This window comes from Parambassis ranga, chromosome 13, assembly GCF_900634625.1.
Source record: "Parambassis ranga chromosome 13, fParRan2.1, whole genome shotgun sequence".
NCBI classification, from domain to species: domain Eukaryota; kingdom Metazoa; phylum Chordata; class Actinopteri; family Ambassidae; genus Parambassis; species Parambassis ranga.
This window is the reverse complement of record NC_041033.1, coordinates 12341361-12360363: the sequence shown is the minus strand read 5'-3', so window position 1 is coordinate 12360363 and position 19003 is coordinate 12341361. Positions and strand designations below refer to the sequence as shown.

General features: G+C 40.7%; 1 protein-coding gene across 1 annotated transcript; it reads right to left on the bottom strand.

The window, feature by feature from the left end:
• Positions 1-530: 530 nt before the first annotated feature.
• Positions 531-18552, bottom strand: tlcd2 (TLC domain containing 2). The gene is made up of 4 exons (XM_028419249.1): positions 17975-18552; positions 17646-17728; positions 15142-15224; positions 531-3437 (listed from the first exon to the last, which is right to left on the bottom strand). Exons 1-4 carry the CDS (start codon positions 18151-18153, stop codon positions 3057-3059), a joined length of 726 nt encoding a protein of 241 aa, XP_028275050.1. The 5' UTR covers positions 18154-18552; the 3' UTR covers positions 531-3056.
• Positions 18553-19003: the final 451 nt, after the last annotated feature.

Sequence of the window (19003 nt, the reverse complement as noted above, 5' to 3'; positions counted from 1 at the left end):
TCAATACAGAGCTGAGGGGGGGTAGAAGGAAAACACTAAACTTCAGATCTGCCTGTGTTAGGATTCCAGCACCATGGACAGCTGCAGAGGTTCTCTATTTAAGGATCATGGAGCATCCATTAATTGTCTGCTTATCAGTAGGTGGCACTAGAGAGGGACAAAACTAAGATCTTAAGTTTTTTAATTCAGTTAAAAAGTTAAAACTGTAAGAATATCACTTACACTTCTTTCTGTGATAAGAAATATTCTTTGAAAAAACACACATTTTTCAGTATTAGGTATTACAAAAGAGTGTTAAAGGGGCCATTATATTGTAATGATTTAGTTAGCCTTCATTTGATCATTCTTTAAAAGTTGACTGCATGAATGTATTTTTGCACTTTGCTAATGTTATGCTGGCCGTATGGACTTCTCATCCGTCTGTTTGTGTATCTACCTAATTTCCCCAAGGGGATTAATAAAGTAAAGTAAATAAAGTAAATCTTAAACTTAATCTTAATCTAGACCTGCAGTAAGCATGACAAACAGCATTCATTTCTTGGATCTTTAATATCACATTAAACAAATAGTGTTATAATATAAACATACACACATGTACATTGAAATTTTAATTACAAAACAATTTGTGTCAAAACATGAAAAAATAAAACTGATATTTTAACACGGCTGTAAATGTGATATGCCAGAGAAAGCGTTCTGCCTTCACACAACCTCAGCTGGTCTGGATTGCTTCAATACAGTATTTCAGGTTTTCAAGAAGTTACTGACAATCTGCACAGTGTCAATAGTCTCAACTGTTGTCGCTTCACAACAGACAGAGAGGTTTATGGAGGAATAAACATGGACAACTTTGTCTAGGTGATGAAAACAAAATGGGTTGTTCCACATTTCACACTTATTATAAGTCACCACCACATCTATTGTATATGATGAGGATTATAAGGATGTGTGGCAATATGACCTCAGCCACTTTCTCTACAACTACACACTAAATGAGCTTTTCTTTTGATCACAAATATAAAACCTGAGGGCTTGGGTACAGTCGTGAGTCTTACAGTGAGTGGAATGCAGAGAGGAGTACAACAGCTTGGTTTTCTTTTTGGTTAATATTCTTATGGATATTCGTTTTGGCGACTTGGCTGCTATTTGTTTTATATATATATATATATATATAAAACTTACAGCAAATAGAACAAATGGTATCACCGCATGCATAAGTTCAATAACATCACTGTCTGATGCAAAACATTCACAAATCAAAGCTTGCTTGTTAGAAGGAACTTCAGTTATCACCAGTTGTCTTCACTATGACCACAAAGCTGCTCAAAAACAAACAGGAAAAAGCAAAACAAAGAAATTCAAACTACAACAAACACTTCAATATCTTCTTACCAATAGCCCCATTTGGTTAGTGCAGCAGTGACTTCACTTAGAAAAAGGGTTCAATTTTGTGGGTATAGGCTGCAGCTTTGAGTGCTTACACTGAGCTCGTGTTCTGATATGCTGCAGCGTTTCTAATACAGTTGGACATCTTTTGGTTTTAGGGCTTCAACATCCACAGACTCAAGCTTAGATGACAACGTCTTACACTGTGTGTTCGGAGGAAACAAAGAAAAGTGGCAAAATGCCCTCTGACAACATGACTTACACAAGCACTCAAACAGCACTATATTCAACTTTTTGCACTACAGGAAAAATCATTGAACAACTTGTTCATTTCATTTTTAATCCTTGACTTGTCTTTTAGTGAATAAATTACAAAAAACACAATTAACCAAACACTGATAATAAACATATAAAAAAAGCACAATCAATGTCATATTTCCATGCCGTATAAAGACTGTAATGTTATGATTGGAGTTGGAAGAGTAGGCAGCCATGTGTATGTTTGCTGTATTCACAGATCTCAGACCTGTTTGTTCCAACACCTCTCCTCAGGAATCTCTGCATCTACACAAGCTTATTGGCAATTTACAATTCAAGGCAGGGTGGTACACGACGACAAAAACAGAAAATAAAACCCTTTCTTTGCTGTGTCAAGGTCACTAATGTGTTGTTAAGGAATGTGCTGCCCTCCATTGGCTGAGTGAAGAAAGGCTTGTCTGAAAGCTCTGACTGCACATCACACATTATGAAAGCAGTAATGGAAGTTTGTGATACAGCACTGTCTATCATTTAGCTTGCTTTCCTGTCATTTTCAGTGTTCAAGTGCGATGCAGCAGTGTGACAGCAGATGGACAGCAATGCCAATGGCAGTCTGTTGGGACACCTGGCTTGTTAGGATCCCTCTGACTCTATTTGCTGTTAGTGGACAGAGCCAGAGCTCACAACAAGCTCATATAGAGTTGTAATCGAATGCTACTTCAAATGATTTTGTATTAATCTATTATGTCTTCATTCATGGATTGGCATTTGTTGGATGTCTTTATTCTAATTAATTTCTTGGCTAATTGCAATCAACTTGCCATACATTGATTGCAAGGCTTTAGTTAGAAAGAGGCAAAGAGCCGTTACGAGTTGTCTGAGGTAGCGGGTGGTTTTTAGTTGAGGAGATTTGGTGGAAAAGACATTCACCTCTGCACTGCGAGCTCTAAACAACTAAAAAATGTTCAACTGATTATTTTATTTTATTCAGTGGCCTCTACAGCATAATGCATGTATATCTATCATATATATTTATGTACTTTATTATTATTATTATAGTATTTTTTTCGTTTTACAATGGCTTCATATGTGAGTGTTGGAGAGTTCACTTATCATGAGCTACATTTTAGAATTAGCTGAAACACCCTGGCGGAGGACAATAAGGCGTTTGGTGTTATGTTAAAAGGCCTCATATTGTTCACGTGTATGACTGCAGGACAGTACAGATAGGCAAACACAGCTTCCAGCTTTATGGAATGAGGCCATTTTAGTACACACTGAGTGCATGTACCTGTACAGCATTAGAGCATTAGAGGTAGACAGATCCCTCTGTCTCCCAGATACAAGTACGTCACACACAGGCAAGACGGTACCAAATTTCAGCCACAGGTGTTAATATACAAGTGTCTTCTCTACATCTCCTTCTCTTTCTTTGTCTCCCGGGTGCTGCTTTTTAAAAAGTCGGTCCTGAGTAGCCGATAAAACAGGACGATATTCATCGCTGTCATGATAGCCATACCCACGCTGCCCAGTGTGTAGGCTGGCAATGGTACCTTGTCCCTGTTGAGCACCAGCCAGCGGGTCATCCAGGCCAGCGTGTTGATGCGGAACACCACGTATGTACCCAGGTTGATCATGCTGTTGATGCGATACAATGTGCCCGTGGAGATGTTAGCCATACGCAGCATTTGCCTGATGTGGAGGAACACAGAGTTTATCTCTACCAACAGGGCCACTACGGAAAAGCCCACATAGCGGCACGACAGCACAGAGAGGCCAAAGCAGGCGATCACCTACACAGAAAGAGACATAGAGAAGAAGCAGTCAAAAACACATTTTTAATACATTATCTGCTGGATGGGGGGCACATGGTTAATCGTTAAGTTAACAAAATGAATCAGTGGGTACATTAAACAGATGCAAGTGGTTGTCACCTGTTTAATAAGCAAACAAATAAATTCACTAATGATTCTCCTCTAAGCTTCCTGTCTCCTTTCACCTACAATATGTAACCTCCGACACTCCCACAGCTCATTTCTGCTGAGCAGTTCTTATGAAAGTTTGTGATGTAACTGCCTGATAAACTCCACAAGGGGGCAGCAATGTCATTCAAACCCAATCTGAAAGCACAGACAACAGAAACTTGCTGCTGACATAACACAGAGGAGTCAGGAGGGGGGAAGGATTACACAAAGTATCAGATGTGTTTAGCCCAAAGGAAGTGCTGTTGTCCAACACACTCACAGTCAGCTGTGCTGCAGGTGTAAAATCTGGATGACAGAAAAGTATTTATACCAAAACACGCTGTTCAGCCAGCTCTCCATAGGAGCTAGAACCCACTCAGACCATCATATTCATCAGCTTCATTCACACTCTGCGCTCATTTTCAGGCTTTGTATTGAGGCAATGAAGGGAGGACAGTGAAAGACACAAATGGTATCCAGTCTAGTAAAGGCCAACCTTTATCTTCAGTCATGGCTTGGCTGGCCATGTGTGTTTCATGTGATGTCACAGGACGTCTTCTCTAACGCAATGCTGTTATAGGTCAGAAAACAAGGCATGTGAGGAAAGTTGGCAGTAGCAGTCAACACTACGCCTAACAGTCTGCACAGTTAAAGTTACAGACAGTTTAAGTTCAAAATGTCTGCTTCACTGCACATGGTTCACTTCCTGCACACAGAGCCAAGATCACCCTTATCATGGATTTACATGTATAATTTGGTTTCCCTGAGATCTGGTAGTATGAGAAGAGTTAGAGTAGCAAACTGAGCTTTAAACTGAGACATACAGGGACAGCAGCAAAATTCTAACTGCTCACAAACCACAAACATTTCTTACCTCTCAGAACAGCAGTAGACCAGAGAAGTCCGCCCCCTTATTTTTTCAGGTGGGCCTCATTTTTTGCTACTGAAATTTAGTCCTGTGTGCTTCTCCAAAGTGGGGTTGTGCCAACCATCATCTACTGTCAAAGATATATCAACTAGTACCTCATGCAACCCTACAAACTATCCTTCAACTGCATGTAGTCACAAAAATAATCCAGACAATCATCAAACAAATACATCATATAATATTCAGATTGAGACTTGTTAGATCAGAAATATCTTGTTGCTTTTAAATGTCCAACCACCACGATTTTTTTAGCTCAACAATCATAACAGTGATTATATGAGTATGATCATGAGTAGACTACAAAACAAACTCTCCTAACTATCCCTGTTGTCAGGCTATAATGATAACACTGACAAACCATAAAGAGAGCTATTACTCTAACGTCAGTGAAAACTGGATTTAGCAACAACAACAAACAGCATTCCTGTCTCATGAAAGTCAGCTACCTCATCAGCAGATGAGTGTTTTTTTTAGTATAGGAAAGCCACACACAGTCACACATAGGTGAGATCACCCTGCAGTGTTGGTCGGTCACACTCTGTGACATTCCACTGTGGTGAAACAGGTGCCTCTGTGAGGTGATGCAGGTTACTGGAAAGGGAGGTGCAAACTCTCTTTATGCCCTGTTATCAAAGTAACGGAGGAAGGCAACAGCGTTTTCTTTAATAATTTTACTTTCAAAAGGACTGTATGATGTGTTTGGAGCAAATGCTTTGTGCAACAGATGTGGACTACAAAACAAAACAAACAGGTTTAGAATGAAAATATAAAGAGGTTAATAAAAACACAAGTGAGGAGGTGGTGTGAGTCCCAGTTATAAAAAACACAAGTCCAAGAGTCTTTTTATAAAGTCTCAAAAACAAGATGGCCCCTGATTAACCTATGTAACACCCACTTTTACACATACACACACCAAGCCCCTACCGCAACCTAAACCCCAGCAACCAGTGGTCTTCATCCTGCCACATCTAAAGTCTAACCTGACTGGGTCAGATAAGACATGACAACAACAGAATGTGGAGGTCAAAACAAACCCTTATACAATCCTCTGATAAGGTGTCACCTGGGCAGTATACTTAACACTAGTTGGGGTTTCATAATTTTAAAACATGTAACATTGCTTCGCACGTGTGTAGTTTTATGGTGGTTAACTCTTTTTTATTGGTGTTTGTACTGTGTTCTATCAGCCAATGATGGCCATCTGTTAACTTATCTTTTTATGAATGCAGATTGTAAAGTCACTCACAGGGCCACAAACACCTTCCCTAGCATTATATTTCACCTTTTCAAGGCTGCCTACAGTTAATGTATATGACATGTGGTGGACCATAAAAAGGTGTACAAATATGCCATTAAAGAGGTGACTGAAATCTGATCTGCTCATGCCAGGTCATCATCAGGTGAAAACATACCACCAGCAAACCAAAACTAATCCTGTGGGCTCAGGTCATACATAAAGAGCAGTGGACACACTTCTACTTCCTACTTCTAGTCCTGCTGTCAGCCCACTGGACTGAAAAGGACTCCTATTAATCCCCCTACCAGGCCCTGGATCTATCATGGTGGAATAGATTCAACATTAGCTGGATTTGCCACACTAAGCTCTGCTGAAGCTTGGCTTTCAGAGACAGCAGCACAAATGTGACCTCTGTCACATCCTGTGTAGATATGAGAATGTAACCCCAATAAAACATAAAAGAAGATGTTAAGGTGTCAGTATGTCAATATTGATATCTGATATACTAATAAAATAAAATATTGTTCTCATGTTGTTATATGCTGATGCACCTGAATAAAGGCATAATACAAAAAGAAAAAGAAGACTCACTGCAACTATTAGTTAATGTAAAACTGAATCTGAACATGTCAGTTATCCAGTATATTAAAGAGCTAAACAAAAACGCCAATCAGACACCCAAGTTTGAAAAACAATCCATCTAAATCTAACCAAACAACCCAGTTATTATAGCTACCACTATAAAATCCAGGCAAGGGGCTGAAAAACCATGTGGTGTGGGTGTTTGTTCCTTGCATCTTCTCCCTGTGGGCTCAATTAGATGTACTCTAAACCCTGGTGAGGGACCTTCACCTTGCCTCATTTTCAGGGGGAGACACTGCAAAGATGGTAGACAAGTTGAGGAAATGGGTGGAAAAAAAATGAAACTTTAACCCTAATCCTGACTGCTAGCATCACATAAAACAACCACACAGACCGCATGACAGACAAAACTGGGGTAAAGTTCACATGATAACAAATGTCAAGATGCCAGGTATTGATAAACATTTGCTCCTGAACCGTGGCAGTGGTCGGTCCTCTAAGCTGACAGGAAACCTTATGTCAGATGAAGCAGATAAAAAGCATGTTTTCTTATCAAATATCAGCAAAGAAAGGGTCCCCACATTGAAATACCAGCCAGAGGTAAACAAGTGCATCATTTTCTGCTTTGGTGCATGAATATGAGGGAGGTCATTAACCCAGGAAGCCCAAGGGAGCTCAACACTGTCTATAGCAATATGTGTGTGTGTGTGTGTGTGTGTGTGTGTGTGACATCCTCAGAGAGCGCATACACAAAAAAACCCTTAATGCCTCTCAGCAGAGGTCAAAGGTGTCAGGGTGTTGTCAGATGTGCTCTGAACAGGTGGGTGGAGGGTTTAGTATCAACAGGCTGTGTGTTAGTAATGTTGGTGGTGGGAGGGTTCAACAGCTAAAAACCACACATAGTTCCTGGAAAAATGCCTTCATCTTTGATGAAAAAAAACTGAACATGTAATTCATTCAGAGTGAGGGGCCAAGAGAGGGCAGTGATTGTCTACAGTGTTAAATACATTGATCCATGTCCACTTAAAAAATAAGCACATTATATTATTGCATCTCCCAAAACACCCTAACTGCTCAGGCAGTGCTTCCTTAACACAGGCTATAAAAGGGACAGGAAACGGTCTAGTTCAAGTTCATAGAGAGGAAAACTACTAGGAAGCTCAATAGGGAGACGCTAGCCATCTGTTGATAGGTAGACAAACAGTGGGGTGATATGGAGGGGGAGGGCGTTACACAGGCTCAAAGTCTATGAGCAAAGATGGAGGATAGGATGTGAATCTAGGAAACATGAGACAGTATTAATCACACACACACACATACACAGAGGAAGTCCAAAGTTTGAAAAGACAGTTATCAAGAGGACAGAGGGATGATGGACATAACTACTATCATGAGACCTGTGTTAACTCGGGTCAGCTGACAAGAGCACAGCAGGCCACTTGAGCGCCTTTCTGTCACAGACATCTGGTCAGTAATTTAACGAATATGCACAAACACAATTATTTACGGTAAATATAATCAATTAGCACTGTGCAGCGATTTATTTGTGAGACTGAAAGAACGAACCCCGTTCCTCGTGTTCATGTTAAGCATCAGGGTAGGGGGCTCTACGGCTGTTGGATGTGATTTGCTGAATCTTGGTCACTTGAGGTATTCCGGCAGTGGGTGTGAAAGGAGGAGCAGCTTGTTCGCCTCCAGTGCACTGCATGTTCAGAACCTCACTTCTTAAGGCGATGTCTTTTCAAATGCATCTGAACACTCGTTAGGAGCAGGAAGCACCTGAAAGCTCTTGAAACCTGATGATACTCCCAGTTCTTAGTGGATCAACACCCCTTTCACATCTGAATGGTAAATGCGTAGCTACAGCCTGTCGCCAATATTCATGCTTGGCAGAAAGACTGGAAAGACAAGAAGACTTTAAGCTAGGCTCTACAAGATCCTGGGCATGGCCAATAAAACCAGTTTGACAAACCTCCTTGTATGTTGGATTAATGTACTTACATTTACTTAAACTAATAATAAGGCAGAATGCTGGACGTTTGAGCTTGAGCCTAGACTTCCTACAGCATTAGACCATGCAGTAAAAATTTGTCCAATGATCCCCCCCCCCCCTTTTTTTTACAAAGTTGTTGGTTATGATGAACAGAGGGTATTACATGTTTATAAAAAACAGCCAATCCCACCAAGATATCGTAGGTTTGCTATGAAACATGCAAAGGGTTTACTCTACTTAACAACAAATGGTCAATGTAATTTGTTCCTACGCTGTACTCTCACATGCTTGTACACCCGCCCACATTGCTTTTGGATTCACACAAAAGTAGTCTGGTATTCTCACAGCCGCTGGACCTGAGCCAAGCTTATTCTTTATCTGTTTTTTTATGCTCTCATTCTTGGTCATTGGGTGTGGCACCCAGGGAGAACATTTGGCCACACCTCGATTTTTAGAAATGACTTGTAGCTTACAGAGGGAGTGTCACCTACGTTTTCTCAACCTGCTGATAAATGGATGACTCTACAAACAGCATCCCTGGTTGTTATGCCAACCAGGACAAATGACGGCTCCTTTTTAGGAGGGGCCTACTGCCTCTTTGGAAAGTATGGCACGTGTGTGTATGAGTGTGTAACACTCCTGTCTAACTACAGAAATTACTGCTCACCGACACTAGACTAACCCTTGGCTTGTTCTAATGTGTAACAACAACTACACTGTAAGTGTTTTTGTAAGGCAACTGGCTGAAAAACCAGTGCTATTGGTTTTCTTTTTCTTTGAGATTAATATGAATATTCATTATTCCAAGAGTCAGTTTTCAGAATGAAGTTTACACATGCTTGCATTATGTGAGCTTTTTTCCCGCTCAACTGCACATTGTAGTAAATAAATATACCCCTGTTTATACTTTGCTGCAGTGTTATATGAATCAGACTTAATATCTGAAATTGAATCATACGCAGACATGCAGCAAATATTTAGCCTTCTAAAAGTGCCTCTCAGCGACATTTCTGTGGTTTACAAGAGACGAGAAGCTGCAACCTTCAATTTGTGGATACTCTAGTTGTTGATTTTGCCGTAGATGAGTGTGAACTGCCTCTGACACAAAAACAACAACGCACAAGGAAATTCCTCAGTATTAAACATACCATGAGGGAGAGAATACCACACCACAAAAACCAGATATAATACTAGCAATGCACAGAGACTTGCATTGGGTTGCAGCCATGTGAGGGGGTGGTGCAAGCTGCAGAGAGTAGGTGGACTAGTGAGAATGGGGGAGATGTTTGGAAGTCATACAAGGATAGGGGAGGGGGGGCGGCGAAGAACAAGGCAGTGTGTGATATGTGGAGTAGAGCTGCAGCATAGAAATGTCTAAAAGGGCGCACACATTTGTAAAAGCCCTCTTAGTTGGAGGCAGGCTGTGTATGTGTGTGTGTGTGTGTGTCACTCATGGCAGCCTGAGGTTCATGTGGAGACCAGATGTCTGTCCTCCTGTCTGAATATACACAGAACAGGGGGACCCGTGGGGTTCCCCGGCAGAAATATGTTACTGCTGAGGTAGAGAGTGAGAGAGACACACACAGTACATAACAATCTTTCCTGGCCAACAAAACTCATGTACACATTCCACTGTATTTTGCAATGCAGCTCTCCCTACCGTCTCATTGTCTTCATGATGTATTTGTATTGCTCAAGCTATCTCAGTTTACTCAGCTGTTTGTTCTACTAAAATTTCAGCAATAACAAAAAAATTCAACAGGCCGTAGAGAAGTAACCCTCATTCTGTGTGTCAGAAAAGGAGTGGCAGAGCCCACAGACCGTGGTTGGCTGGAAATATACAGTATCAAAACAAAAACAAGTCAAAGATACAATGTTGCCCTAAAATACCATGAGATCCCAGCACTTTTAGGAATAAAACCACAAAATCAACCTCAACCAAAGTCCAGTTACTGTTACTGTCAGCACAAAGATTAACGACTGAAGGAAGTCATCAGGAAGCCGAGCAGCTGGGGTTCAGATATGTTTGGATAAAGACTTAGCAACAATGTAGACTCTAAACCAAATGACACTAAGGCTACAAATCCTGCTGTGACATCAGGCTTCCTGTAACATCCAGCAGCAGGTATCAAGGGACAAACTGACAGAAACAGGCAAACTTGTTAACCAGGTTTTACAGACTCGAAAGATGCAGAGGCTCTGTGGCAAGCGCATTCCTGTGACAACCAAATACAGTAAGTTTATGCTTCCATATGTGGCATCCTCTGCTTCACACTCCTCCCATGAATATCTGTTTCATTCCTGGTAAACTGAGAAGAGACGTTCCACTCATATCTGAGGCTGCTACAAGATGAACCTTGAAGACAGAAATGTGACTGAGGTTGAGACTGACAACACGGCTAAGAGGATTTCAACGTTACAGACAAACACAAGTACTATTGTCTCTGTGACAAATCTGATAGTCAACTGAATTCACAAATGTCCCTTAACAATATACCATCCAACATCAAGAGGAAGTGTGATAAGACTTCTAACAATTGTGACTGGTGGTGGCTGGTTAAGACAACTACAGAAACAATATGAAAGACAGCCCTTTTCCTACACATACTCTATGATGTATTGTAGCAATCGTTTAACATTTGACCTCATTCAAACCTGAAATAATGTGACTGGTGACTAATTGTTCTATATTTCTCTATATTTGTGAGACAGGCCACAGGCTGAAGGGAGTTAGTGACCAATTACATTTCCTGAGTGTTGCAAAGTTGGGATATTATTCATATGTGTGAGACGGCCAACTCATCATCATCATGATGTTACTTTAGATATCAGGTGAAAAAGGAGAGAGGAAACAGAAGAAAACTACATATGTTTAACCTGTGTCGCCCATGCTTTAGTGGAGTGTCCTCTGTTAAAGATAACTCAATTCTGCCTAATGAGAGAGGGCTGAAAGACATTTATGGAAAACAACATGCTTCAAAATTCCAAACTCCAGCAAGAAGGAAAAGAAACACAAGAGCAGCTTTCGCAGCGTCTCATCAATGAAAATCTAAAATGAAAACATGGGATAAAATTTTACTAGCATGCTTTGATTCTTTGTGGAAAACCTAATCTGCCTCTGTTTGGCATCCTTCTCTCTCCTGGCTCACATTTTAATTACAAGCTCACTATTTCCAAGAGTCATGGACAAATGAGGCTGAATAAGACTCAACATGGGAATAATGTTTTTTTAATAGAAGGACAAACCTTGGTTCTGTGGAAACAACTCTACAGTTAGCTTAGCTCTAACTTAACAAGTCTTCTTTCTCATTCATATGGTGGTTCTCAGCTAGCTAGCTAGCTGCATTGTTGTATATTCTACAATCATCAAGTTCAATCACAATTCCATCTAGCCCTCAGGTCAATCACAACTTCAAGTTCTTACAACTGACACCTTTCTATTTCCAGCAGAAGAGTACTGGTGTGTAACCTCTAATGTTGTGAAGATGTCACAACAACTCACACCTATACTCATTAAATCCTGGGGTTACTGTATGAAAGCAACAACAGCAAAGCAGCATGAGCTGCTGATTTACTGACAGAGGTGCATAGAAAAAGAGGCTCAAATTACAATGTCACATTTATTCGTCACTATAAATTCATTGGAACTCTTCACCACCTCAGCCATATATAGTGCTCAAATATTATTCATTGAACTGAGTTCAGGTTGACTGGATGGAGTTAAGTGTTCAAAAACGCACTACCTTCAGTGTAAACCGCAATCAAACAATACACAGAATATTAGGTTTGTAGGTGTCTGCAAGAAGACACAATTTTCAGGCAGACCTTCCTGTTCTCTTCCCCAAAAAATGCATTTAGTGGCAAAGAGGATCTCATCAGGTTTGAGTGACTGTGGCAAGGCTCACATTTTTCTGTAAGCTGTAATCTCAACTTTAGTCAATAAGATGGGAAAAAAAAACTTTCCATGGAATGTTTGACTTTGTTATTTCTCCTGGACTGAGACAAGAGTTCAGCTAGACTCGTGTTAGACCACATACCATGTCGCTATATGCTTGTTTCTATGCTTGCAAACCCTATAAAGTCCTTTAAGCAGACATCAGAAATGAAGACACCAAGAAATAATAAGTATACTCTTATTGGACATTCTGTCCAATGCTTCGCAGTCCTTCAGAGTCTGTGCTGTTTTATGGCTTCAACATATATTAACAACATTAGGTGTTAAAATAGCCATTACAAATACAAATTAAAACACACCAGAAACATTTTCCAGCTGGGAAAAGCACCTCATTCACAGGAGACCATGTGCTTTTCTAAAGTTCTTCTTAACTCTTGACATACTTTATATTTGCACACTGTAAATTACTCTGCACATTGTAATAGTGTATTTTATTATATACTGCATATAGTAATTAACTCTTATATTTTTGCACAACTGATGCTGGCAGCCAGCATCCAACAGCAGTTTTATCCCACCCATGCACTTACAGTCCATCCTGTACACACACTAATTTGCATTTTTATTTTTAGTAAACTATGTTTACACACTTATGCATGCTATGCTGTCTGTTCCTTTGTTGTTGCTACTGGATACCTGAATTTCCCCTCGGGGATCAATCTATCCATCTATCTATCTAACTAAACAAGTCGATGTTTTCCATCTGCTTCAAACACCTCCCTGACATTTAGAACATTTAACACAGGTCATTGTTAAAGCAAAGGTAGTAGGAGAGACCTTGTAGCATCAATCAGTTGGCTGACAGTATGTGGAAAATACTACCTATAGTGGTCCTACTTGGTTTAGCTTCTTTTGCCAATATTCCCTGAGGGACCTTCCCAAAGGGATTAATAAAGTAGATTCTATTCTATTCTCTAGGAGAACTCCTGGGACTTCATATAACCAGTGTTGTATTTCGAGCTTGTGATTCTCTAACCCTAATTTATGACAAAAGAAAAAACCTAATAAAAGAAAGAGGAAAGTCAAGGCCATGATCACAACAGAGCCAAGGGGGGAGGGGCTTACACTGAAATCAAGCAGTGACCATCATATAAAAGAATGAATGAATGACTTGATGATAGCACAATAGGGAAATGCAAGGAGAGTTAGCTAGCTGAGAACCATCATATGAATGAGAAAGAAGTCTCCGTCCCTCCCACACTCTAATGACAATCTGAAGCCAGCTGGCCTGGCCAGAGAGCCCATTCACTGCACTTCCAGGAAGTGAAGAAAAAAAGACAAGACATACAGAGAGAAGGGGATATGACTCTCTTCTCTCCAACTCTGTTAGGCTTTAGCCATCCATAAACGGGTGGTGCTGGTGCTGAATGAGTGTGTGCCTTTCCAAGATCCCTATCTCTCACCTGGCAAATATGACTTTGTCTTTAGCTTTGTTAACAAACACAAAACCTCTAACACAAAGCACAATTAAATCCCACCCACGGCAGAGGGGAAAATCAATTAATCGCTCTCCAGTGGCATTGCATGGATGGACAAACTACCAACAAAAAGAAAATGGAGCTACATTTTGTTTTTAATAAACTGCAAACATAAGAAACAAGGACTTTAAGGAGAGAGGCACAAAAGACATGTGCCATCAGCAGGAAGAATGTGCAAGTGCATTAGAAAAGTGTGCTAACACATACTGTAGATAACATTAGCCGGGAAATATATACAAATAAAAGTAGTGTTTGATATAAGCGGTATGTACACTTAGTGCTGCATTTGAAGACAGATTGAATCATAGCAATGCAACAAGTCTTTTCCATTTCAAAGACACCTTCAAAGGCTGCTTGGAAATGTTTCCTCTAGCAATTAGGCAAGCTATCCCAGGATTCAAAGTCTACTCTTTGCCCGCCAAAGGCTGGGTTATGCTCAATCTTTTTTTAGTTAGTTTTATCAGCACCAATCATAGCAGTCATGGTTTGTAGGTGACAGCTGGTGAAGCCAGCAATCATCTGACTATGAAACCCAGACGTATGCTGGTTGAGGAGAAGGACATTTACATTGTCTATATATTGACGTTTACACATAATCATGAGATACGGTATATTCCTTATGCAGTGCATGCCACATTTTCAGTGACTTGATTTCTTTGATTTCGGCAGACATCAGGTAGTAACGGTGCCTGCATCAACTCTCAAACACAGATTAAAAATCATGGCTGCCATACAGTTCAGATCTACTGTGAGCATGGTTGAGAAAACTCCAACAAGATCGAAACAAACTGCTTCTGTGAGGCGAGTAATACACAACAGTAACAAGAACTGAAAGAAGCACACATCATTAGCGCAGAGCTGGATATAGGTCACACAGCCAGGAGCGGAGAGAAGAAATACTCAATCAGGGTGTTCGTATATATTGCTATTTAAGTTGAGTTCCTTATTTATAATTTACATGCATTAAAGCAAGAATGGAGGATGCCTGCTGAAGGTCACCATGTCAAGAAGATGAAGGTGGTTGATGATGGGTTTAATACAAATTTGATGGAAACTGTTGTGCGATTTACTGAATAGTGAACGACCGAGTGAATCGGGTGGAGTTCAATGCTTGAAGAGTGAAAGAAGGTTGAATGCTTAGCAGGGGGGGCTGCCACACTGGAATGATTGTCTCTTTGTTCCTCCCTCACTTGTTTCTTTGTAGCTAGACAAGAAAGACTGGTATTTTCTCGTGTCTGTGCTTCTGACAGGTGCTTCAGGGTTTTTGTGCATCATTGGCCTATTGAGTAACTGTTCTATACTGAGGTCTGAGGCATGACCTTATAGACCTTGATTGCACATTTGACAGTGAAAGACTCACCACGGTGTGATGAAAGAGGAGCTCCCAGGAATGGCTGAGCTTCTGATTTTGCACCATGTCAAAGAAGTCATAAATGAAGTAACCTGTGGGAATAAAAAAAAAAAAGTTAATGTCACTTTTGATCTAGCAATTCATTAATCAACCTAAAACACAACAGATTCTCTAGACAAGAGCAGCCCTGCGCTTATCAAGTGTGTCGGGGGGCCCTGCTTCCATGACGACAGCAATGGCAACCAAGATGCGTCTTGGAGAGGGGCTATTCATATCCACCACCCCCACCACCCCACCAGCCGTATCCATGGTGACAGCTTTTCAGAATGCTGGAAAAATAATGAAGGATTGAAGCTGGGGACAGAGGGGTGAAAAGGAGCTCAACGGCTTGGAAATTTGACACCAGGACTCTTCTGTTAATATGACGACATGTTTGGGTTCCTCTCAAATGTAAAAACAGAATTCGATTAAGCTTGGAAGGTGGTATCTGGTCTCCATGATGGCTGACAATCAACAATGAATCTTCAGAGCCAATAGGTTGAGTTTGGTTCAGGGTGTGACATAAACTATAGGAGCATAGGACTTTTTTAATAAAATACAAATATTACTGACATCTCCTGTGTATTTATAGTGATTCCCTCAGTGTAGTTTTACATATCTGTATTCACAACACACAGGTGTAAGAAAGAGATAGTGAAAGAAACACAAATGGATCTTGTTTTTCTTAGATGAACATTTCTCTTTGGGTAAAATGGGCATAGTGCCAATGTAAAGCCCAGGCTCCACACTGAGAACAAGCAAATCAGACATGGCTTATCTTTCAATGGCTACCAACCACAGCTTACACAGAAAGAAAACATGCTTACAATGAATGACGTTCACCTTCTGTTTTCATCTATCATTTTCTACAGCTACATTCACTGGCATGATTGCAGATGAGTAGGGGCATTCCTTGCCTAACCAGTTAGTCAAACAACAGGGTTTCAGGCTAGCACATGACTACAGTGACTCTGCTGGAATGACTCTATTCAGCACAAGCTAATTAACACACCTGACTAGGTCCGTTACCACAGTTTGTAAACAACATATCCCTGTGGCTTATTGGTTTTTCCTAGGTCCATGTAAACTTAACTTGCACAGCAACTTCTTTTCATTGTAATAATGATAACAGAAATGGGCCTAAGATGGAATACTTGCTGTCACTTTACATCCTGTCTCAGCTAACCAGAATTCTACAAGAGGAACCCTGCACACAGATTAAATTCAATGCATTGTCCCACGTACTGGACAAGGTCTTTATTCAACAGGAGGAAAGCAATTTATGGTATGTTACTGCGAGGTTTGACAGCGTGGTAACACAGAAAGGAAGGAAAAATGCACAAATCTGCAGCAAAAAGCCTGCTGAGGTCTCAGAATCACACCACATTTTTGGCAAAGAGGGATGGGAGAAGCACTTGTGCACATTCTGCATACACTGGTATCTGATGTGGACAGCTTTTATAAACCAAGTGACTTTTTTTTACGTAGTTGCTGTCCTGCTGATGTCACATGACCGTATGGGGTTACGCACAGTGCCTGGGACCGACTATAATGCCCCCCATTGATCCTGACACACCAACACTGCTCCTCACTTTGCCAGCTTCCAGGACTAGGCTTCCTAAAAGAATGTCAAACATCCTGGGAATCCTCTAGGAGCTCCGGTTGCCCGGCACAGATCCAGTAAATTTGTGGTTTAAGATGGCTCACGTGCCACTAGTTGCTCTAGAATACCCTGAACATGAATAAGCACAAGTAAAAAAAAACAACAACAAAAAAAGGGCACGTTGCTATTTAAAGAATGTGGGGTGGCATGTGCACGTAGATTTGACAGTGAATTAATAGAAGGAATGCATTAACTCACTGTCCATGCACAACCAGGGCATGAACTTCAGCCAGGACCATTTGAATTAAATGCACTCTTAACATCAACATCACAAGGAGCAGGTCTGGGCTCCTTATGTTTGACTGTCCTGTTTTCTATAGTAACCCAGAATGAACAAACCAATTAGTGGCTCCTGACCTTTTGTGATATTTATATTGACACTGTGACTTATATCGTGTCAGCTTGTGAAGTGGACAGGGAAGGGTGTTGTAGCAACTGCAACCTCAGGGCTAGATGGAAGTGCATATTTTATTTATCAGATGCAGCATATGTGTGAGTATTTATGTTAGCACTTAACCAATAAGTCATATTGGCATTGGGTACTGTAAACTCTGAAAAAGCATGCTGTGCCATTTTTTTAACACTAAATCAACATGTATCTTGCCTAACTATGAAATCATGTCTTCCACGAAGTCATTAAAGGTGTTTGCTACGACCTACATACTCCCTTTAACTTAAAACTAACCTGACAGTTGAGATGGATAATGTCACTGGCTCACTTTCCCAGTAGTGGCAGCTGCTCTGAGCACACCTGCCCATCATAAAAAACCTCCAGTCTAGTTAATATGTAAAATGCAAAAGTGCTACTCACCAATGGAAAAAGACACCAAAGCATGAGAAAACACAGAGTGTGTTTCTATCAGATCCTCAGCCATCTGTGGTTGAACGAAAAAGCTGAAAAGATAAAAAAGTCATATATATTCAAACAGTCAACTTCAAGTACTCTGTTATCATGACAGGACCAATTAGATTATTAGAATCAGCAGAATGGCAAATAGAAAGTTTATTAATATTAATAAAATAAAATGGCATAAAAACTGTTTATTTCTAATTATTTCAATTAACCATTTATAATCAAACGGCACATAGTTTAATAAAAGCTAATTTAAGTTTTTTCCGTCGTTTTTTCTTAAAACCTACCAAAGCACTGCCCAAATTGCCGTGATGAAACTGTGCACGACAGATGTGGAAATATTTCTCCATTTCCATGCGTTCCTACAGGCAGACTCTGGCATGGGGAGTCTACCGACACCAGCGTTGACAAGTCTGAAAAAGCCGACGGATCCCCCGGTCGTTAAAAGCACTGAACCCAGATCCATGTCTCAAATGTTATCCAGGAGCTAAAAGATTTCACAGGCCACAATTGTCCCCAAGAGGCGTAAACGACTGTGGCCCAGATGGACACAAGTGAGCGGGCTACTTGTTTGCGCAATAGCAGTTTGACAATTAACTAACAAACCGAGGAGTTCCCAGTCATTTCATGACACCCGTGACCCAGAGAGGCTGGAAAAACGCCTGTTTCGACCACGGTTATTGTCCACAGACAGAAGGCGTGGACGACTCTTGTCAAATGATTTCCAATGGCACGGGCAAAATGTTCAGTCCTGTAACAATCCCCACAGGAAGAGCTGTGTAACCACGGCCTGAACCGGTGGATGTGAATGGGGGGTGTAGACGTGAAGCCCTGTTTACAGTTGTGAAACCGCCTTTTTGTAAAAGCTCATCCCTCGCTTGTGTAACTTTTTGACATCAACAGAAACCAAACAGCGTCTCCCCGCCCTACTATAAGGGGGCGCGGCTACGTGCACGCTTCACGCGTTGTGTTGCATTCACGTGCTGTCGGAAATATTCTACACATGGTTTATACATAATTTACCATTTCTTAAAACAAACCGTATACTACAGCTCATGCTATGAGCATGCTCAGTTTTGCCATGGCAACCACTTGGATGTGAAACACCGAGATACTTAATAATATCACATTATATGGTGGGGAAAGATTTTTGAAGCAGCAGAGCTTCAGGTCAATGTCCAAAGGCTAGTAGCTGTTGCTTCTAAAATAAAAGCACCAACAATAAGCTACAGTATTTTAAGGGGACATTTAGAATGCTCTAGAAAATACCTGTCTAGCAAAGGAAGCTGTAAATTGGTAAGTGATCTTAAATGCAT

Bases quoted from the DNA above. Each gene is read 5' to 3' on its own strand.
- tlcd2 (XM_028419249.1), bottom strand. From the start codon at position 18,153: ATGGATCTGGGTTCAGTGCTTTTAACGACCGGGGGATCCGTCGGCTTT. The intron at 17,729-17,974 runs GTAGGTTTTAAG...TTATCTTTTCAG, and splicing joins GCAATTTGGGCAGTGCTTTG to CTTTTTCGTTCAACCACAGA. The intron at 3,438-15,141 runs GTGAGTCTTTCA...CTTTCTGTGTAG, and splicing joins TCCTCTTTCATCACACCGTG to GTGATCGCCTGCTTTGGCCT.